Source organism: Lissotriton vulgaris, chromosome 1_1 (genome assembly GCF_964263255.1).
Source record: "Lissotriton vulgaris chromosome 1_1, aLisVul1.2, whole genome shotgun sequence".
Lineage (NCBI taxonomy): Eukaryota > Metazoa > Chordata > Amphibia > Caudata > Salamandridae > Lissotriton > Lissotriton vulgaris.
In genome coordinates this window covers 779011524-779035346 of record NC_141685.1, presented here as the reverse complement: position 1 = coordinate 779035346, position 23823 = coordinate 779011524, and the positions used below count along the sequence as shown (strand labels likewise).

General features: G+C 43.5%; 1 protein-coding gene across 1 annotated transcript; it reads left to right on the top strand.

Moving 5' to 3' along the window:
• Positions 1–12565: 12565 nt before the first annotated feature.
• PTGS2 (prostaglandin-endoperoxide synthase 2) lies at positions 12566–22965 on the top strand. Its single transcript, XM_086956143.1, has 10 exons — positions 12566–12794; positions 14311–14427; positions 14549–14692; positions 15502–15645; positions 16416–16597; positions 17966–18049; positions 18849–19095; positions 19376–19662; positions 20088–20235; positions 20784–22965. The coding sequence occupies exons 1-10, from the start codon at positions 12743–12745 to the stop codon at positions 21191–21193; spliced, it is 1815 nt and encodes a 604-aa protein (XP_086812269.1). The 5' UTR covers positions 12566–12742; the 3' UTR covers positions 21194–22965.
• The last annotated feature ends 858 nt before the right edge of the window (positions 22966–23823 follow it).

Here is a 23823-nt window from a genome sequence, read left to right as displayed (position 1 = left end):
GCGTTGTGGGGAGGGAAATCCTTTAAAGAGTCATTTTCTTTCTGGATTTCCCTTCTCTTCTTGAAACGCAAGAGCAGCAACATTGTGGTGTCACCAGGGCTTAAGCGGAAGCTTTTTCAATATTATATGTAACAAGCCATAGTTGCAATTATTTATCTTATGCAACTAATAACCATTGACAACGCCAATAGTCCTGACTTGTTGTAGGTATGTTACTTGTTGTATCATATATCTGGATGCAATGACAGAAACAGCAAAATACAAGTCGGGCAGCACACTATGCTAAGCACAGATTTTTAGCGTAAGTGTTTTAGTTGTGGGTCCTCAGAGCCAAGGATTCTATGTGCCAGGTCCACAAACCCTTAAAATATTGGGTGAGCTGGTGTTAGTTTCATGAGGTAGTGACATCCAACTGGAGGTCCTCCATTCAGCTGCAGGCACCACTTAGATGGTGTTATGGAGCGGGGTAGAGTTCCTCTCCACCCATAGCGGCCACTGCAAGCCCCGATCCATAATGATGTCTCGACATCAGTTCACACCCTCAAGCGTTTCTCCTGGATTCAAGCTTGGTCCCTGATGCACTTGAAGACTCCTTAAGGCCCTCGAGATACACAGCACCAAAGCATCCTAGGTAACAGGGCAACCCACTATGTCTCTGGCTATATTGTCCTGATTCACTGCCATCAGCACTTATGCCTCAACTGTAGGAGTCCCCTGCATGCAGTCAGGTGGGTTTCAGGCCTCAGCAGAGTTGCATCGCCATTTTAGTTGCTCGCATATGGCCTTAACTTCACTGTAGCGCAATGGGGTATCAGTTGGAGGGCGAGACCCCTAACTTGCTATCCAGACCAGGGATCACAGTATATGCACTTATGCTGCTCCATGGTCTTCTGGGTTGATTTTTTTGAAGGAGGTCTCATGATTAAGCAGGAAGCAGAGAGGAGATCCAGGATCAGGAGGCCACATCTGCGTTGGCTCAGTCACACCCCAGTCCAAATTTTATTTTTTAAATTAGTTTTAGTACATTTGGGTATAATTAATGCATTCGATCAGACACTACCCCTGTGAAGAAGAGGTAATAGTATATAATCAGTTCCATCCATAGTACTAAATTGAGAGTCAAATTAGTCGCAGGCAGCACGGATGCAGCAATGGACATCTGGATTTCGCTGGATTTCGCTGGCACTTTTGTAAAAATCGCTGCATTTTTACAAAAGTGCCGATTTCACGGCAAACCGCGAAATGCTGGAGGGTCTGATTAATGGTGTGGTAGTCTTGCTGCTGTCCCAATAATAGTTTGGTCATCTTGCTGAGAAGTGCTGGTGCTGTCCCATTAATAGTATGGTGGCCTTGCTGAGAAGTGCTTGTGCAGTCCCATTAATAGTATGACAGTCTTGCATAGAAGTGCTGGTGCTGTCCTATTAAAAGTATGGCAGCCTTGCTGAGAAGTGCTGGTGCTGTCCCATTAATAGTAGTCTTGCAGAGATGTGCTGGTACTTTCTTATTAAAAGTATAGCAGCCTTGCTGAGAAGTGCTGGTGCTGTCCCTTTAATAGTATGGTAGCCTTGCTGAGAAGTGCTGGTGCTGTCCCATTAATAGTAGTCCTGCAGAGATGTGCTGGTGCTGTCCTATTAAAATTATGGCAGCCTTGCTGAGAAGTGCTGGTGCTGTCCCTTTAATAGTATGATAGCCTTGCTGAGAAGTGCTGGTGCTGTTTTATTAATAGTATGAGAGCCTTGCTGAGAAGTGCTGGTGCTGTCCCATTAATAGTATGGAAGCCTTGCTGAGAAGTGCTGGTGCCTTCTCATTAATGGTATGACAGTCTTGCTGAGAAGTGCTGGTGCTGTCCCATTGACAGTATGGTAGCCTTGCTGAGCAGTGCTGGTGCTGTCACATTATTAGTATGACCGTCTTTCTGAGAAGTGCTGGTGCTGTCCCATTAATAGTATGACCGTCTTTCTGAGAAGTGCGGATGCTGTTCCATTAATAGTATGACAGCCTTGCTGAGAAGTGCTGGTGCTGTCCCATTAATAGTTTGGTAGCCTTGCTTAGAAGTGCTGGTGCTGTCCCATTAATAATATGACAGTCTTGCGGAGAAGTGCTGGTCCTGTCCCATTAATAGTATGACAGTCTTTCTGAGAAGTGCTGGTGCTGTATTAAATGTATGACAGTCTTGCTGAGAAGTGCAGATACTGTCCCATTAATAGTAAGTCAGTCCTGTTAAGAAGTGCAGATACTGTCCCATTAAAAGTATGTTGGTCTTGCTGAGCTACTGTCCCATTAAAAGTATGACAGTCTTGCTGAGTAATTCGGATATATTTCGTTACAACGCGCGCGTTACAACGACCTACCATTACAACGCGGTTGTAACAACGCAAGTCGTTACAACGACTTGCGTTGGGGGGCGCAAATTTAAAACATTTAATTTACTATTCCAACACCAGTCCCCGTGGATAGTAGGGAAGGTGTTGGGATAGTAAATTAAATGATTTACTATCCTCGAGCGCCCCCCAGCGCAAAGCGTTGTAACAACTTTCGTTGTTACAACCGCGTGGTAATAGTAGGTCGTGGTAACGCGCGCGTTGTAAACGTTGCGCACCGAGTAATTCTGATAGTCTCCCTTTAAAACTATGATAGTCTTGTTGAGAAGTCTGGATACTGTCCCATTAAAAGTATGGCAGGCTTGCTGAGACACTGTCTCATTAAAAGTTTGACAGTCCTACAGAGAAGGGCTGATTCTGTCCCATTTTTTTACCACTTGTTAAGCACACGTCCACCAAAAAGTTCTCTTGGAGTTGGGGTAGAGGGAGGCAACTGCTACGAATGTATGATGGAATTCCACATGCGTTTTTCACGCATGCCTTAGGAACTCCGTCATTTGAACGAATGTGTCTTTAGCATGCATTTGTTCTACGTAAGTTCTTTTAACGAATTGCCTTAGGGGGTTGCTGGATATTGCATTACTTTAATTTACTATTCCAACTCCAGTCTGCACAACAGAAGGGAAGCTGTTGGACTTTAATTGCAACACCATTCTACCAATGCCCCCTCCTAAAGCAAGTCATTGTAACAACTTGCGTGCAGGACGAGTGCATGCTAAAGACGCATTTGTTCTGCTGCCAGCGCTGTAAAGGCACAGGGTGATTCCAGCTTCGTCCTAAAGGACGTTTCCCACTGCTACCACAGTTATTCATACGCTTGTCTGAACAACCAAGTTTTGTGCTCTTTCCTGAATTCCCTTGTAGTTTGTTGCAGATCTAATTTCAAGGGGGAGAGTGTTCCGGGGTGGGAAGCAGACACAGAAAAAATGGCTGCCTCCAATCTCTTCGTTTTACTTCTAGGAACAACCAAAAGATTTAAATGTGCTGGTCTAAGCTTGCAGTTAGGGATATAGTTCTGAATTTTGGGAGAAAGGAAAGCAGGTCTTTTAAACTGAATAGATTTGAAGATTAGACACCCAGTGCCGTTTTCTTTTCTCAAGTGTTTGATGTGGCAATATCTAGACTGCAGAAAGGCCAGCCTGGATGCCTGATAATGTGTTATCTGTAATCGGTTATCTGTGTGTGAGGCCAGAAGGAAGTCCCATATAAAGAGCATTGGCATAATCAATGCGGGATATTACTAAAGGTCTAAAAAATTGAATAATTGCTTCAAGGGTAAAGTACCTTTTTATTTTCCGAAGTTGCTGGAAACAGAATGAGATCACTGTGCCTATCTGAGGTTTCATAGATAAATCCTAATCTATGGGGATGCCAAGACTTTTAACCGTTTTTTAGGGAGGGGTGGGTGCCCATCTCTGAAGGCCAAAAAGAGGGATTCCACAGGTGAAGTTTGTTCTTCCTTACCACTAACTCAGTTTTTTGGAGTTCAATTGGTTATCCATCCAATCCCTTATGTACAGCATGATGTTCTGAAAGAAGGTTTTCGAATCAGGAGTTTGTCAATTGTGAAGATCGGCTGCATGTCATCAGCGTAGTTATAAATCTTCACCATTAAAAAGTATGACCGTCTTGTTGAGAAGCGCATACACTGTCCCATCAAACGTATGACCGTCTTGTTGAGAAGCGCATACACTGTCCCATTAAAAGTAAGACCGTCTTGTTGAGAAGCGCATACACTGTCCTATTAAAAGTATGAGTCTTGTTGAGAAACGCTGATACTGTCCCATTAAATGTATGACAGTCTTACTGAGAAGTGCTGATACTGCCACATTAAAAGTATGACAGACTTGCTGAGAAGGGCTGGTGCTGTCCCATTAATAGTATGGCTGTCTAACTGGGAAGTGCTGATGTTGTCCTATCAAAATATGACAGTCTTGTTGAGAAGTGCAGATACTGTCCCATTGAACGTTTCGAAGTCTTGCTGAGAAGTTCTAATACTGTCCCATTAAAAGTATTGCAGCCTTGCTGAGAAGTGAAACTAATGTCCAATTAAAGGTACATCAGTCTTGGTAGGAACACTGATGCTGTCTTGTTAAACGTACAGCACTTTCCAGAGGACTGCTGTTAAGGTCCCACTAAAAGTGCTGAGAAGTTCCAACACCATCTTATCAAAAATAAATAAGCGCAGAAGTGCTGGTGCTGTCTGATTAAAAGTACTGCAGCCCTGCTGAGAAGTGAGTACAGACACCCTTATGGTAAGTACTAATCCTGTCACACCACAGGCATAGCAGCAGTACTGAGAAGACCATTAAAGAAATGGGGTGACCCAGAAGGTACTGGACCTGGGTAACGTATTGGTATAAACAAACAGTGGTCCGAGACCTATTATTTTAAACACGTAAAAAATCACAGTTTTTTAATTTTTAAAGGCGTATGTTAATTTAACCGCCCTAATCAATTATTCATTAATTGATTAGGGCGGTTAAATTAACATACGCCTTTAAAAATTAAAAAACTGTGATTTTTTACGTGTTTAAAATAATAGGTCTCGGACCACTGTTTGTTTATACCAGCAGTACTGAGAAGGGCTGGCCCAGCCCGAGTTAAGGTATAGCAACCTGAAAAAGAAATGCTGGTACAAGTCTGTAAAATAAATATTTTCTGTATAAGAAATGCTGCTACTTTCCTCAGAAAAGTTTAGCATTTCCAACAGGTGGGCAACTAGAGCCAAATTTCGGGGGGAGGGGGATTTGCTGAAAAAGATTTTGGGAGAAGCTAATTCTTTCAGCCATAGGCAGAGTTGCTCTAAGAAGGGGTGAAAACACAACAAAACCTCATTAACAAGTAAATGGTCTTTTAAAGACCTGTGAAGTACTCTGGTGCGGCTGCAATTAGACGGACACCAGCCCGAGAAGCTGTCTCAGTTGACACACACCGGGGTGGCACTGGCCTGCAGGGAGGCCCCCTCACGGTACTTAGGGGGGGGCCTCTGGGCTCAATCAGGAGCTCTCCAGGCCAGAGTTCAGTGCCGAGGGGTCCCTTGGAGCTACGGGCCCCCCGCACCGCGTGGGCTGCGGGGGGCCTGTGTTACGCCCCTGCAGGGTGGTGGTTTGGGGGGGCTGAAGCCCGGTGAGCCCAATGGGTGTTGCGCGCCTGATTTCCAATGAGAAGCTCTGATACTGTCCAATTAAGGAGTAAGATGCCTGCTGAGAGGCGACCTTGCTCTCCAAATAAAGCCAACGGGTGTGCCTGTACCCGCTATAGCAGTCTTTGTGTAAATACAGCAGCCCTAAAGAGAAATTATATGTGAACAGACTGACCCAAAGTTAAGTTAAACCTAGAAACATATATAATATAGAAAAACAATATGGTTCCACTTGTAAAGGACATTTTTATGTATTTTCAGTATTCCTGTATGTAAACAAATTCCAAACAAAAATCAAAAGCACCAAACTTGACATTACAATAATCTTTGTAGTCATGTAAAAGTTTTTTTAAATATAGTTACATAATAAAAAGTGATAGCTTATATGGTACAGTGGTAAGTGCAGCGGAGTGTAAACTGCAATCAAAGCAATTGAATGGAACAATCTGAAAAAGAAAAAGAAACAACACTTCATTAAAAACAAGTGGTGAAAGTATTTATAATGGCAAAAAAGCACAAACCATTTGTGTTATGAGAAAATGAGGTCCTCAATTTGATCATCAGAGTTTTGATACGCCATTTGCACTATATCGATGTTTCAGCTATGTTGTGTTAATCAGCAGGTCATTGGGATTGGGAGCAACTTAGCAGCACATCTGAGTGTAATGTTAGATGTAGACTGGCTTTGAGGGAAAAAATAAGATTTATACTCCCCTGCGCTGCGCACTCCGCTGAATACAGTAGCGCCTTAAGTATGCTCATTATGAAAATATTGCATTATATAATTACATAGATGTCTTCTAAATTCATGTGAGTTCAGAGGTGCACATAGATTTTTATTTAACACATTAGTGAAGTGACATAGTTCCCCCATTAGAGGTGCAGCTGCTTTGTTGATAATACAATATTGTGATAATGACAATACTATGCCCTTTAAATACTACTGCTTGTACCATTGAAATGCTAATATTGGTACTATTGAACTTACTGAATTACAATAGCATATTTACATAATAACATTATCCCCATAAAATACTAATACTATTGTACTTACAATGCAACACTAAGGCAGTGACAATACTCCCCTTAGTATTTTAGCAACTTTACTGAGAAGTTTCATTATTGATCTGTTGATATACAGCAGTGATAATGAGACGTTCGAATATTGCCACATTGGAGGTAAAGCAACTTAGCTGAGCCGTGCCGGTCCTGTGGGTGTAGCTACCGTTGGTGCAGCAGGTGCAGGGGCACCGGGGTCCAGTGCCCTGAGGGGCCCAATAAACTTTGACAATAGCTGTATTTTACCACACGAGAGCACTCAGAGGGGCTATGTTCTTCGCTTGCACCAGGGCCCTCGGCATCCATGCTAAAGTACTGACTGGTACTAACCCATTAAAAACATCAGCGCTCTGCTACTGTCCCTTTAAATTTTAGCAGATCTGCTCAGTAAGAGCGGCATTGTCCTATTTAAACTGCGCTGTACAATAAAAATCCTATAGGAGAATGCAACAGAAAAAAATCCACAGAACGCTTGCCAAACCTCCCGCATCGCACACGATACACACTGTGTTGCTTCTAACACTGCTGTCCACTGTGAGTTCCCACACACAAGTGCAGCGCCCCGTAGTGGGTGGAAACACCTCTCGTTCGCTCAGCACGGGTATGCCATACACCCAGCAGTGCTGTAGCGCTCAACAGCTCTTTCCACTGAGTGCCACTCAGAGACGCAACTAGAGCCAAATTTCGGGGGGGGGGGGGGGGGGGGGCTAAAAAAAAAATCTGTGTGGGGGGGGGGGGCTGAACCTTTAATCAGTAGGCAGAGTGGAGCTGCAGGGCCTCCAACAAGGGGTGAAACAACAGCAAGGCCCCATCAACATTCAAATGGTCTTTTAAAGACCTATGAAACGTTCGGGTGCGGCTCTGTGTGCGCCCGGGATCTGTCTCATCCCGGGCTGCCACACACGACGGGGTGGGGCTGCCACACACGAGGGGGGGGGGGGGGTACCGGGGCGCGAAGCCAGGTGAATCCAATGGGTGTTGCGCGCCTGGTGCCACTCCACGTCAAGGCAATACCTGAGGGCCAGAGCAGCCGACTTTGAAGCTGGGGAGTGAGTTTCGCGTCTCAACATCCTGTGATTGTGGGCAAATTACTTAATTTCCCCGTGTCTCCGAAAAATGAATGAGTAATATAGCTGGGGCTCAGGTAAAGCGCTACAGTACCTTTGGTTCGAGTTCGTGCTATATAAAACTGAGAGAGAGAAAACACAGCACAGATTTGCCTAATAGTGGGTATTAATATTGTATCATAAAGTGTCACATCGCTTCATACAGTCAGAGCAGACACCACCAAGATACATAACAAACATGGATGTACAAATGTTTAACTCTTTTACTGTCACAGAACACATCGGCAGAAGACCCCACGCAGCCCGCATGTGTCAAATATGTGCTAACGATTTCATATTGTAAGGTACCACATAATTTGCTCAAGCAGACGGCATCTAGATGCACAGAAGACATTAAATGTGTTGTTATTTCACTGCAAGATAAATACACTAGACAGAATATACTGCATATGTCGTATGTGGCAAATATCTGGCAACAATGTAATAGTGTAAGATACCACGTCACTTCATATAGCAGACGCCACCAAGATGTGCAACACACATGCACAGTTGTCATATTAAATGTGTTATTCTTTCACTGCGGCTGAACACATCAGTCAAAGAAACCCACTGTATCCAGATGCCATGTATCCCAGGTACATGGCTGTCAAGTAGCTCCCAGAAGGACTACTAATGAAGGATACATTCACATCCACACACAACAGAGCGCATCAGAGAAAGAAATCTCAAAAAGGATTTACACGGCTCAGATATACCATGCAGACAGCAACACTACATGCAGACGGGCGCAGCTTCAGGGGGGTGTTTGGGGTGTTACACCCAGGGGCGGATTGGCAATGCGGGCATCGGCCGAAGGCCCGGTATCTCCGTGCCCTCTGTGGGTTTTTTTTTTTTCTCCCCTTTTCCAGCCGCAGTGTGAAGCTGCATTCATTTCTCTGTCTCTGTCTCTGTGATCTCTGTGGACTAAGAAAGGGGAGAAAAAAAAAACAGGCCCACAGAGGGCATGGAGACAGAGACATGAATGCAGCTTCACTGTACAGTGATTATCTGCTGTGGCCTCTCCTTCACCCCCTGCCCAGCAAAGCAATCAGGCTGAGGGTGGCTGGGGAGGGGGTGATTGTTTGCAAAAATCGGCCTCCCTGGGGGCCAGGTGTTGCTCAGGCCTTTGAGCCATTTTCACCTCGGCCCCCTGGGGCCCATGCAGCCCAGAAACGGTGTTAGGTTTTAATTTAATGCGATTTTATATAGCGCGAACTTTACCAGAAGGTGTCAGAGCGCTTTACATAAGAATCAGTTGCGAAACTTAAGGATTTAGGATTACATGCGTTACATAAAAGATACAAGCAGAAAAAATTGCAAATGTACAAGATGTAAAGTCACACAAGGAAGAGATACAAACAGAAAGGAAAATTGCAAATGTACAAGTAGTAAAGTCACTCAAGGAAGAGATATGAATGGATATACTCTAAGAGTCACATATGAATGGTAGAGAGTACAAAGGTCTACTGCATATACTAGTGATTAGAGTTATCTCTATATACCTAAGGAAGGGATATGACTGGATATACTCTAAGAGTCACATAGGAATGGTAGATACTACAAAAGTCTACTTCATATACTAGTGATTAGAATTCTCTATATACATATATATATATACACACATAGTTGATTTTCTCAGGCAGAGTTCCATTAAGTGGGGTTGGAGGGGGGATGCAGTCACAGCACCAAGGGAGGGTGTGAGGGATACAAGGGTATGGAGAAAAGGCAAAACAGAAAAGGGAAGAAACATTTGAGGATCGTCAAGGGGGAAACGAGGGAGAAGGGTACAAGACGAGGGAATGGACAAGATGGCGGGTCGGGGTCCAGAGAAAAACGGCAGAGGGAATAGTGGGCCAGGAAGAATGGGTCTCGCTGTGTGGGCCAGGTGATCTTTGCAACTTGCACCATCTTCACCTGAGCCTCCCCCTGGCTACCATGGATGACCCATGCAAAAACCACAGGTGATGGACAGAATGCAGAACAATGTCAGACATTCACCCCTGTACAGCGATATGGGCCTAAATCCATCGTTTTTTTGCACTCCACACCACCCCAGTTCAGACATGGCCATATGCAAATCAGTCTGACCAGGTGCCTCATGGGGACAGTCCAGCCCGAACTGCCAAGCCATGCCTTCCCTGGACCGGAAACAAGCTTCTGAAGGTCTGGGGAGGGCTGAGTAGGTTAGTAATAGCAGGGGCTTCGCTGCTTATTAGGTGCTGCTTCCCTTAAGGGATCGAATAATTTTGTGACAGAAAGGGGCCTTGCTGTTTTTTTAGTTACTCAGCATGGCGCCATTGTCACCTTTCCCCCGTGTCTCCTCTGCAAGAACAGTATCCTCTCACTTTAATTCATTTCTGTGCCAAGCATCTTAAGGATTTTGGGGGCCCTCGGCCAAACATATTTTTGGGCCCCTGTTCGGAACAGATTTGAATTTATAATCCAATTTCTGATCTTTGATGCCCTCTTTCAGATGGTCACTGGACAGTGCACTACCATACTTGTCCAAATTCCTAATGTATTTAGATCTAATATTCAAGGACGTTGACGTGTGTAACCAAATGGTGTTTCATGAAAGGGTACGCCCCTTGAATGTGGATCACGCCCCTTAATTGTGGGCCACGCCCCTTGAATGTGGGCCACTTTTTTCGTCAGTGTCCGGGCCAAATTGTGATCCCAATCCGACCCTGGTTACACACCCTCCCCCCCCCCCCCCCCCGAACCCACCCAATAAATGTTCTGGTAAATATTTGTGTACAGGTGCTTTCAGTCGGGTATTGTGAGGTGTCTGTTGAATTTTACCTATATGTTGTACATAAACACAAACACACACACACTCTCTTCCTCTCTGCTTGAAAGCCTTCAAAAATGTTGGTTATTTTACAAAATAGTGTTTTCTCTCACTTAGTACCCCTACCAATCTGCATGTGTCTCCCTTTCCGTTGCCCCTTAAACCGATCTTCTGTGCCCTGCTTGTCGTAGAATGTATTTAAACATGATATACCAGCGTGATTGTTGGAAAATCTGAAGCATACAGCCCTACCAGTCTTACTAACCAAGCTACGCCCCTGCGCACAGGCTAACTCTGACGGGCATTGAACCTTCTGGTGCCCATCAACTAAGAGATTCCTTAGCACATATTAAAGCCCGTCAGCCCCCACTTCCACACCCCTCTCCCCAAGTCATACTCTTCTAGCTTACAGAATAAGGCTTTGCCCCCTAACCATCTGTATCTACCATGTATGGTTATGACCCCAATGTTCAACCTTTTCAATGCTCAACAGACACAGCACAGACGGGATGGGCCACAATGCATAACCCAAAAAAACACATTGAGTCAAACTCCTCCCTATCTGTGAGGAAACTCAGAATAGTAGGAAGTGTGCATGGAAGACTATCTACAGTGCCCCGAAGACCTAACGACGACAGGAATGCGATGCACAAATGGTTGCAACATAAACAAGTGTGCAACAGCCCGACTGGGAACTACCGGTGCTTGGTCACTATGGGGGGATTTAGTAAGATTTTAGGCTGTGTTTGCATTACAAAAGTGACTCAAATCGGAGCAAAATCTTTTTTCACGTTTACTTTCCAGTGCAAAATAACATGAAATGTATGCAAAGCAGCACATAGCACTACATTGCATTATTTAGCGCTAAGGGGGCATAACATGGGTAGAGCATAGGCACTCCCATGCAACCACCAAAGGTTTCTGACGTGAAACCCAATTTACTAAATATAGTAGACAGGGTTTAGTGTCAGAAAACTGCGCCCTTTTCAAATAGGCGCAAGGAAGGAGAAATGCTTTCATTTCTCCTTTCTTTTCAGACTTTGTACGTGTGCTGCACAGCACACATACAAAGAGGGAAAAGGGTTAGAGTCATCTGTGCATAGTGTTATGTACTGGAAGGGTATCCTTCCAGTACAAAACCTATGCTAGACTCACAGAGACACCCACGTACCATGGCGCAAAGGTACCTCTGTGGCACACGGCAGCTGATTTCAGCGCCGGTGCTAGTGAGAGGAGAAGAGAGTGCCTTATTTCTGTAAATATGACTATCTCCGCCCTCCTTTTCACGCAGCACTGCATTTGTAGCTGCTGAACTGCTCTTTGTGAGGAGTGTTAAATCTACCCTACCAGTGCTTGTTTATTTAAAGTATAACAGCCCACCTGAGAAGTACCAGTGCTTGTTCATTAAAGGTACAGCAGCCTTGCTGAGTGTGAATAGTAGAGCAGCTATGCTGAATATTCCTATCGGTGTTCATTAAGGGTATAGCCGTCATACTAGTCCCACTCTCAGTTCTGGAGTGGGTCAAACTTTACTTACTTGCAAAATGGGTAAACACTTTTTTGAAGTTAAGACCTCTGAATTGGAGTGTAGTATATGTCAGTAGGTCATGGGAGATAAAATATAGTTCATTCGCCCTCGATCGTACAATTGTAAGTAATTGGGAAGCTGGGATTAAAATTCTGGAAAATTATTTCAACAACGGTTTACCTAGACTTGTGGTTTAGTGGACTAATACGTCCACTGCAGACGCTTATATTTAACCTCATGGTCACAGGTTCAAATCCCGGAGGGTCTACTCAGCTTTTCATCCTTCTGAGGTCGATAAAATGAGTACCATTCAGTTGGCTAATAATAGTAACTTTTATGAATGCATGAGCAGGACGCCGTCTTCGGAAACCAAGTTATGTGATACTCCTTAAAAGGCTTATCCGCCAGCAAAAACTTTACCCAAAACCTCCACGGTCCCTACCTACGTGAAACTTCTGGCAGGAGTGTAGAGGGAGGGGCGAGAGGTGGGCCGGAAGTATGAACACATTGCGTAATAGATCGACGGATATATAAACCGTGGCGGCTGAAGCAGAACTCCAGTAACGCAGGAGCTGCGCTGAGAGCACTGCAGCCCAGAGCACTTCAGCCCAGAGCACTTCAGCCGGTCTCCGCGTCGAGGCGCTAGCACAAGGGCAGCGCGGCTTCCAAACGTCGGCGTCCGACTTTCAGAAGACGGATTCAAGACTAAAACTCGACCCTACGGGCATTGGAATGCTTTTTTCTGGAGCTTTGATTTTCGCCCTTGTGGCTCTCGGACAAGCGGGTGAGCGCGGCTTTCGGAAAGCCTTGCAATGTCGTTACGTAGACATGTAAACAATGTGTGTGTGTGTGTGTGTGTGTTTTCGGAGTGGATTCCATACATAACTCTTGGATTTTATTTCCCCTCTACCCGCGAAGCCTAGAGTCCCTTTGTGCGGTTCTTACTGTTGACTGCTTTCTCGTTCGGCACTGCTGAGTTGATTTGTTGTCTATAAAGTTGCCAGATGTTTTGTTGTCTATTAAGTTGACAGATGTGTGTGTGCGTGCGTGCGCCCTCTTTCCCGACACAGCCTCATTTACTTACCATCTTGTTATTGCAACTGCTATTTTCTCGTAATTTGATCTAACACTAGCAATTGCATTTGCAAATATACTTTACATTTTTTTATATGCAATTCGTTGAATTGCGATATGTTGCCGACGTCTGGAGTTGGAGTGGCCGGGGTGTCTTTCTGACACTACGTAGATATGTGTGCTGTTCCTAAGTTCTCAGTTATTTTGCAGAAATAGCTTTCAGAATGTGTTTAAGGCGCAATGTGAGAAATTAGTTATTATTGCCAATATATAATGGGCTAAAAGCAGTATTTTGCTTGGCTTCCTCGTAAAACATTTAAATTTAAAATCTCCCTCCACTTTTAAAAGTCTCCCTGGCTGTTTGACTTTCTCTCCCTTATCACAGCTCTTGTTTCTGTATGTTAATTATGTTATTTTAATAATATCGTTATGTAGCGCGTACAGTCAACGTAAATCGTCTCTAAGAGCTAGTGACAGTAGAGAATTTGTGTTGACTTGGTTATTGAAATGAACCACTTGTACCCTGAGCAAAAAAGCATCATTTGCCCCCTAGACTCACTTTCCATGTATAATGAACGGCGCACGGTCTCTGTGGCCGAATTTTTGTTTGGTGGAATGTGCCACAAGGTTGCGGCTTCGTGGCACACGAATGCGGTGCCATTGAGACACGTGCAGGCTGGCACAGTGGTGGCGGGCCGTCTTAAAGTCTTTGGGTACAGTTTTTCAGATCGAACACGATAACGGAATATTAAGTTAAAAAGCCAACATGCGCTTCAACGAAAAAAGAGCAATTGTAAAATATATCTAGACGCAGAGTGATTCTGAGCATGCGCAAAAGCAAAGAATTAACGCGCACAAGCCAAGTGTTAGTATGAAGAATGTTTGTGCCACAGAAATGATGAATTTCATTTCAGCTAAAATGAAAGGTGTATAAATACCACTAAATATGTATTATTGAAAGATTCATATTTGCAAAAGAGAATTATGGGGAGGGGACCTACAAGGAACAAGCATATCAAGGGAGTGCCATACGTGAAAGATGCGGGTTTTAAGTGCAGACGTAAATGAGATGGTATTAAAATGAAATAGAATGTATGCTTGGAGAGCTGTAGGATTAGGAATGCCGAAACTAACCATGAATGTATACAGCTCATCTATATGGCGCCTCGTTGCATTCTCTCGACACGCTTGGGCTAGTCTTAACGTGCCACCATTTTGCTTTGTAGCAAATCCATGCTGCTCTCACCCCTGCCAGAACCGAGGGGTGTGTATGACCGTGGGCTATGACCGATACGAATGTGACTGCACCAGGACGGGCTACTCTGGCGAGAACTGCACGAAACGTAAGTACAAATACTATTTAATAAGTACGCAATCAGAAATGTTAACCCAGTTTGAATGTACGTACAACTTTTTTTTTCCCGCTAGCTTTTCTAAAATACTTTTATCCCCCTTTTCCTTCAGCGGAATTCTTTACCTGGTTGAAGACCACCCTGAAGCCTAGTCCTAACACTGTCCACTACATCCTGACGCACTTCAAGGGCGTCTGGAACATCATCAACAACCTCTCCTTTCTGCGCAATGCCATCATGAGATACGTCCTGACGTGTAAGTTGCTTCTACGTTACGCAACGTACGCTCGACTCTGGGAATGGAGGCTATTTTATTGGGCTTCAAGCATGCAAATGGTAGAATTGTGCTGAAAAAATGCTCGTAAATTATTATGCCAGGAAATTTCCGTGCTTGTGACCTATACCCGAGGGAAGTTGTTTGGCATGGTCGCTGTTTGACGTAGACCCTCCAATTTTTCACATGACATTGCGTAGACGTGCACCTCGTGCATCTGCCAGATCGGGCCGTATCACTTTAAAATGTTGTGGCGCCTGGGCACAATGTGAAGGCCATGGTGTTGTTGTAACACTTGTCTTTAAAAGCAGTGTGAAAATAGTACATTTAAAAAGCAGGTGGTAGTGAAATGACATACCATTTGTTTAGGAAAGATACATTTGGAACTTATAGTTCATATTCACACCCAAAATCTGCGCAAATGTTTGTTAAAGGTCTCTGGACCTCTATGAGACATGGCCGTTTCTTTAGATTAGTGCCAAGAAGCCACAGGCTGTTGTACATGCGCTTGTAAACCAATCACGCAATCTTGAATTACTGTAGCAGCGCGAGTAAAGGAAGAAAGCTTTGCATGTTGGGGAGTATCAGTCATAAACTAAGCTTTCTTTGTGCTGTAAAATTGAGGAGACAAATGTACATGTGGAACAAAGGTTTTTGGTTGCAGCTCCACAGTTAAAGCTAAATAGTAGGTATGGATTGAGTTTTACTGCAATATGGCTTTTAATTGACTGTGTTAAACCGTTCCATCCTCTTCACTCAAACTGAATGGTGTATCGCCTTTTTTATTTCAGCCAGGTCGCACTTGATTGACAGCCCGCCCACCTACAACAGCCACTATGGTTACAAGAGCTGGGAAGCATACTCCAATCTTTCGTACTACACACGGTCTCTTCCCCCAGTGGGGAATGACTGCCCAACTCCAATGGGAGTGACTGGTAAGTTGTCGCTGGTGCAAAGACTGATGTCCTCTCATGTCCATTGCTGTGATGCTGTTTGCTGTGATCGCCACGGCACTGGCACCCCTCCGTGGTTCACACATTCATCTATAGCGCTCATATGCCCTTACAGGCTTTATTTGAGCTATATAGGTTTACAAGGGTGGGTAGGTCCATGTCTGGTAATGTGCCACACTTTCTGTGCTCTCTAGGCCTTCGAAACAAATATACCCTGAGAATGGTCATGCCATGTGCGCCTAGAAGAGGTACAGTACAGCCCACGCAAGAGAAATTGTAACTGGTGGGCTTGGCTTCTGTATCTCTGATACAGCGTCTCTTTTGGGTGGACTTCCCTCATGGGCACACTGGTGTGTCTAAGTCTATTTAACTTGAGTCTGTGGTATACTCAGAAATGAGGCCTTTAAGCCAGTAAGATAACTCTTTGAGTACAGGGCCAACTGCAGAGATCTGTATTTAGCCTTCAGGTTACATATTGGAATATCACTGCTGGTGTCTTTGAATTTATCCCCCAAATGTCGAGAAAAGACTAGCACATATTTTGGTACTATTTCTTAGGCGATTGTTTGGTTCAGCTCTTTGATGCTGCCTAGTGAAGTGCTTTAGATGGCTGTACACAGCCACGTGCTCTGTTTACTTGTGCACAAAGCACGGATATGAGTGAAGGGAAATGCATGCTACTTCTCTGAACCGGTGCGTAGGTGACACATCTCGTGCTCAGATTAACTCATGCCATGCCTTTGGGATTGCAGGAAAGAAGGAGCTGCCTGATGCCAAGATGGTGGTGGAGAAGTTCCTGCTGCGGAAGGAGTTCATCCCCGACCCTCAGCGCAGCAACATGATGTTCGCCTTCTTTGCACAGCACTTCACCCATCAGTTCTTCAAGACTGATACCAAGCGAGGGGCCGCCTTCACCAAAGCGCTTGGACATGGGGTAAGAGGACATGGACTTGAAATCAGTGAATCTATCTAAAGAAATGTGGCATGAAGGTGAAATGAGATGGCAGTTAAGAACCAGGGGGCATCTCCTGGCCATCTTTCACTCCCATACCCTACGCAGTCATCAACATTAACAACTCCCATTGCCCCCCTTAAACTCCCATGGTCTATCCCAGGGCTTTTGGAAATTCTTACTACTTTCCTTCAATTTCCTGAGCACTGTTCCACAGGCTTCCCACCCTAAATGTGATCTAATGTTAATTCTGAGGACCCCCAGTCCCCACCAGGCAAAGAAATGTTAAGCATCACCAACTGCATTGACACTTTTTTGCGAAGGATGGAGAAGGGATTCGTCCGAACTGATAGTCGCACGTAAAATATTTTCCTGCCATGCTCTTCTGCACGCTCCCGACCCTCCCAGCCATACCCAGTCTGTGGAATCCAATGCTGTTCTGTGCAGGATCCGTATTAAGTGGTGACTTCACATGTTTTTAGCTGACTGTCATTGATGCCAGGAAAGTAAGTGGTCATACAAGATTTTCAGGATCTCCACGCGAGCTGCTTTTACATGCGATCAATTCAACTGAAGCACCGGTGGTGGTTATGGCGTGGATCTGACTTGTGAGCAAATGTGGACACTCTTGTGTTAGCGTGTTTTTGTTAGGCATGTGTAAATGCTGTCATTCTGCACAGCATTATCAGAAAACTGATTAACTTACTCCAGAGACTGGTCAATAGATTCCCTCTTGTTAAATAGATTTGATCCTACAGAGCAGGACACTGCTCTTGATAATGGCAGTCACTTACCACACTAAGTGCATTAGTTAGGATCATGTTTTCCAAAGGAAAGAAAGTGGGCAGCATGAGTTTCCAAATGCTTCAGTGGACATTTATCCCCTGTGATTCCTCCTATGTGTGTTCCCGACACCCGTAGGTGTAAAGTAAAACAGGGTGCATCCAGCATAGCCACTGACTACGCAAATTATTTTGATGTAGGATTACCATGTGACTACCATTTGTGGATATCTTGAAAATATATCATGGATCCGAGCCCCTGAGAAATATGTTTATCACCCCAGTAGATGGCAGCGCTTTACAAAAATAAACACTATGCTTGTATAATGGAGTCCGAGGAAACCTAAGTCATCCACTTAACAAAGTAGGGTTCTCGTTTACCTGTATGCACAGACAGAACACCATGCCATAGGTTGAGGGGGGAGGTGGCTGAGATCGAACTCCAGACCATAGTGAGGGGGACGCGGCTGAGATCTTGAGGCATTTACCATATGTGCTGCATGTTAATACGCACACCTCCACTCCCTTTGCACCAGTCTCTTAACCCGCCTCGTTTTTATTTCAACAGGTAGATCTAAGTCACGTCTATGGAGAGAGCCTGGACAGGCAGATGAAGCTAAGACTGATGAAGGACGGCAAGCTGAAATACCAGGTATGCGCCCCGACTGGACTAACACGCCTTTACAAAGATGTTTCTTATTGTGTATTCAGAGGAAGTCCTTTTTTCAGTAGCATGTTGTGCAAGCGATCACATGTGTTAATTGCAAGGGTTAGGGAGTATGCAAAAGGTGAGCTGTTTATTGAGATGTACTGCTTGGCTAAGTAATGAGTGCTTTATGTATGAGGTGTCTATGAAATAGATAAGCTGCCTATGCAAGGGCATAGGTGCTTGTGTTAAAGATAAACAGTTTATGCAATAACCTCAGTATGCAAGAGAAAAGGCGTATGCATTTGATAAGCAGTCTATGTACAAAGTTTCAATTTGGAATGTGCAGCTGTATATGAAGTGGATAATCTAAATCAGTAACAAACCAGGCTCATTAAAAAAAAATTTCTTGAACCAACGATTTTGTTTTAGCATAAACCAATGATGTTTGGCTGATATAACTATGCAGCTGATGGGAAATTTGTGAAAGAGATGAGTTGTTTGTGCAGAGATATTTACAACATTTTATTCCATTATGGAATTCTATATTTTTGCAGCGGATGTAAGGCAATGTACAGGAGTTACTTATTGTAAAAGAATATGATGTAACAAGTGTTTGCAACAAAGTTGTTTCCAATCCTATGCATGTAAAAACATATCTACTAAATATACAAAAAAAACAAATGAGCAGCTACAAAAAATCAATGGGATGTAACTTCTGAAAGACTTATGTTCTTCAGGGGTTGATGAATTTTTGAAGTACATTTATGTTTGACAATCTGCATATTTTTCTCAATTTTTGCAGATGATCGATGGGGAAATGTATCCTCCGACTGTGCAGGAGAGTCAGGTGGAGATGATTTACCCACCGCATGTGCCTGAGAACCTGCGTTTCGCTGTGGGGCAGGAGGTCTTTGGGTTGGTGCCAGGGTTGATGATGTATGCTACCATCTGGCTTCGAGAACACAACCGGGTCTGTGATGTCCTCCGGCAGGAGCACCCAGATTGGGATGACGAGCGCCTCTTCCAGACCACTAGACTCATTCTCATTGGTGAGTAAAGATGATTTTCAAAGCTTATTAAATTGTCACTTTATGCCTTCCTTTTGTTCCTTTAACTACTGTGGTCCTAGCATTCTGGTGTCTACTCAGTTGTTGGGGCTACTAAGACCTGTCCTAAGGGAGGCACTGTTCACAGTAACTCTCAGTGAGGAAAGTCTAACTGATCACTTCTAAATGACCACCATCCAGTATCCCACCTTCCTGTTTTTTTCCCGAAAACTTTGTCAGTTTTTCCCAATGTTAAATAGACATTTGCTTGTATTCATTACAGGTGAGACGATCAAAATAGTGATTGAGGATTACGTGCAGCACCTGAGTGGTTATCACTTCAAACTGAAGTTCGACCCGGAGCTGCTGTTCAACCAGCACTTCCAGTACCAGAACCGTATCGCTGCTGAGTTCAACACCTTATACCACTGGCACCCACTGCTGCCAGACACCTTCCTCATCCACGACCAGGAGTACACCTACAAGCAGTTCATGTACAATAACTCTGTCATGGTAGAGCACGGCGTATCGCACATGGTGGAGTCCTTCTCCCGACAAGTTGCTGGCAGGGTAAGACACAGCTAAATCTTTTGCTTCCTTGACTTAGAAATGGGCATGTAACTGTAAGGCAAGTCACTTTACAATTGACAGACTTCAAACATCTTATAGTCAGTTGAAGTCTAGCAGAGTAGGCAGTTCTTAGTTTATATCTGACTTGGACTGACTTGGCTATGCTCATGGCCTCTTAGATGAGTTTTAGATGTCGAACTTGGATCCAACTAGACTGGATCCATGCCAGGTTTTGAGGGCATCTAATTAAAGTAAATCTGCATGTAATTGATTGGAACTAGTTTACATAGTCTATCATCTCAACTTGCATGTGCCTGACTATCCTTGGCTTACATTGGCACCTTTCCTGATTTAGATGTGACCTAAATATCACTGAAGCATTGTTTGCATCATTACAATCTATTAACTTGTGTGCTCTCCCGTAGGTGGCAGGGGGTAGGAATGTTCCTGTTGCAGTCCAGAGAGTAGCAGTCGCTTCCATTGAGCAAAGCCGGCAGATGAAGTACCAGTCCATGAACCAATATCGCAAGCACTTCATGCTGAAGCCGTATCAGTCCTTTGAAGAGCTTACAGGTAAGCAGCAGCACCTCCGTCGCGCAATCTCCAGCGTACAGACCCATACTTTTCCACCAACTTAGTGGGATATGGCACTAATAACTGGAGGAACTAGTTCTGATGTGGCCAAGTTAGAGATTGTCTTATAGAAAAGGGCAGAGCAGTGGTGTGCTATGGAAACACCATAGTGTAGTTTGCTCTTCCAGTGACACCATAGAAGTAAGTTCAAGCACTGATTTACTTTCTGCAGAAAATCAAATCTTTTGCCTAAAAATCATGGTGTTATTTCTGTCATTCACACTGGCCGAAAGGTTTTGAATGTATTTCTTGACTCTCGCATTATCCCAAAGCATATCCGCTTTGACCAAAGCTGACTGGAACATGAAGCAGTTAGGATGTTTGTGTAAATTTGTTAATGCCTACATTTAACATTAGCCACTGAACTCTTTCATTGTTTTTCTCTCGTGTAGATGACTCCTCTTCTGAGCTGTCTTAGATATGAACAAATATTGTGCAAATACTTGTCTGTGGCCTGTTTCTTATAAGCTGTTGTGCTGTCATTACAGGGGAGAAGGAAATGGCTGCTGAGCTGGAGGCCCTGTACGGCGACATTGACTCTATGGAATTGTATCCGGGCCTGCTTATTGAGAAACCGCGCACTGACTCCATCTTTGGGGAGACCATGGTTGAGATGGGTGCTCCCTTCTCTCTGAAAGGACTCATGGGGAATCCCATCTGCTCCCCCGAGTACTGGAAGCCCAGCACTTTTGGCGGAAAAGTGGGGTTCGATATCGTCAACAGTGCGTCGCTACAGAGACTTGTCTGCAACACTGTGAAGGACTGTCCCTTTACCGCCTTCCAAGTCTTGAACTCTAAACCTACAGAAAGGACTACCATCAACGCCAGCTCCTCAAACTCCGCGCTGGACGATGTCAACCCAACGCTACTACTGAAAGAACGCTCATCGGAACTGTAGAACTGCCCACTCCTATTTATTTATTTATGACCTGCCCTTAAGTTATGTTATTTATTTCTCATCGTATTTAATGTTAGAATTTTCTATATTGACTCCAAAGTACCTTCTGTAACAGAAGATGGTATCTCAAAATACAGTGTGGGCTGCACTGAATAAATTGCACAATTGTTTGACATTGGGAATGACCTTCATAGGTCAAGACCATATTTAAGAGGGGAAATAAAGTTGTTTAAAAAGAACATACGTGGAATAGAAGAGACGTACTCAAAAGGTCTTGAACATGTGGAGGTCGTTGGCAATGCAGGCTGGAATGTCTTTCATGGAGTACACTGGAAAATGTATGTCCTATGGGTACCATAGGAGAAGTTCATGCAACCATTTTGCGCATTTCAGGAGCCAAAAGTAATTGGTTTAGCCCAAGCGCCACAGGAACATCATTCAATGAAGCCCACACTGTGGAGATAGAACTCAAGAGAGACCCGAGACTGAATTTCTAGACATTTTTTTGTAATGGATGATGTGTCGATCATGAAAAAAACAAATGCCACTGATTATAGTTTTTGGGCAAAGAGCTATGGTCTAGTGGAAGAACCTGTGAAACCGTTATTTTTAGACAATCCTCTACCTTGACAGAACACTAATGTTAAATGAATATTTTGTATTTTTTCTTAAGTACATATAAGATGGGGGAAACATGGGTGTCTATCCTGGAAAGAGATTACTTTTTAATTTTGCTGCTTTTGAAATATTCTTGCACTACCAGATACCGTAGAATTTTTTTAATAGTAGTATTTAAAAAAAAAAATATTTCACGGAGAAAATGTTAAAGACTTTTAGCTGTTTTAGGGAATTGTAGGTCCAATAAAATACTTCTACATTCCACACCCTGTTTGCTTGAGGAGACGGGAAATACATTGTATTACCTTAGCATAACATGGTTCAAATCTGTTACTTTGTGTGAATTGATATTAGTTCAGCATAGATGCTTTTTACTGCATATCTTGAATATCCCAGAGGAACAGAAGCCAGACCTTAGTTTCTTTGCAGGGTTCTTTTGTTGTTGCAGGCCGGGTATGAATTACAAACATGGACAGATCCCTTTGCCTTGAGGCAACATTCCTTACCTCAACCTTCAAATCGGCAGTCATTTTAACAGCTGCTGTCTCACCCCAGGGCTAGAATGGCACCGTAGACACACCATGCACTCGCAATCTTTGGTTTATTCGGATACATGAAAGCTATGTGCACTGATTATTTTTTTGCTCTCTCCAACATTACTGGAGGGCAGCTCACTAAGATCACTTTATTGATTGCTTGTTTGTGATATTGACTACTAAGCATTCCAACAATATCCACCATAAATATGTACTGTAAATACACAATAGGTCACTCGTGGGTAGTATGACTGATATATAGATATATAAAATATTTTTTTTAAATAAACTGGAAGAGTGCTCTGAATTTTGGTGTTCAGAATCTGGATTATCTAAACCTTGTGAGCGGTACATAATAGATGGTCTTGTGAAAAGGGAAACATTTGTCGGTTATTTTTATTAAGTGAAAACTTCTTTTTATTCCCCTTTCACGTTTCTGAGAATTCGTTTTGTTATGTGGGGAAATAAGTAAAAATGTACACTTTTTATTGCCTTTCTGTATAAATGATATTTAAATAATTTATAGTATTTTTGTTGATGAAATTGTTTAAAGTATATTTTTATTTATGAAATGTTTTAAAAGAGATCGTGGCTTTAAAATAAATATTTTTTGGGAAACTATGTGTGAGAAATGATTTTTCCTATGAACGTTAGTGTGATACTTGATTAATAATTCATGCCAAGCATGTAATCCTCTAGGTAATATAACTGGTGTTTGTATCCTCTCTACTTTAATCTGTCATCTTTTCTGATAGGCAGCGCTTTTTACCCTGCAGTGTCTAAAAGTGCAGCACAAGAACATGAACTTTAAATACAATAAACTCTTAGAGATATGGGTCCCTCTGCGATTCTCCGGGGGAGGCAAGTTTTCAGGATAATCTTTGAGACTCCATTATATAAATTATAGTTATCCAGATACAGCTTTGTTCATTTGGATCAAGGCTGAGCACCTTGTTTTAGTTGATTTCAGAAAGGCCCTGTGAATCCAGATAAGTGGATGTTCACTCTTTTCGTCGTCCCAAAGGCTGCCAAACCAAAATATCTAATAGGGCATGTAGTCCAAACTTCAAATATTTGCTGTACTATTTAATACTAGAATGGCTGCCATCAGAACATGACATTTATCCATGTCTTCTATAGAACTCAAAATTGAGTTTAAGCCTTTCCCGCAGAACAATGTTGGGAAGGCATAAGTAATACAGTGACAAAAGGTTAGGGTGCTTATTGGGCATACAGCATGCATGACAGTCACCGTAACATTTGAACCACAGTCTGTGTAGGTCTTGCAGCAAAGTTCAGGGCTCTTATATGAACCTTTGGGTCTATGTGGTTGTTGGTGAACTTCACTGCGCCCCTACGATGACCAGGACCTCAAAAGTTGCCGCAGTAATGACCAGAATGCTCCAATTGACTTGCAGGGCCTTCAAAATGTAAGCACCCTAGTTAACTCCAGTACCTATGTAAATACTTGCAATG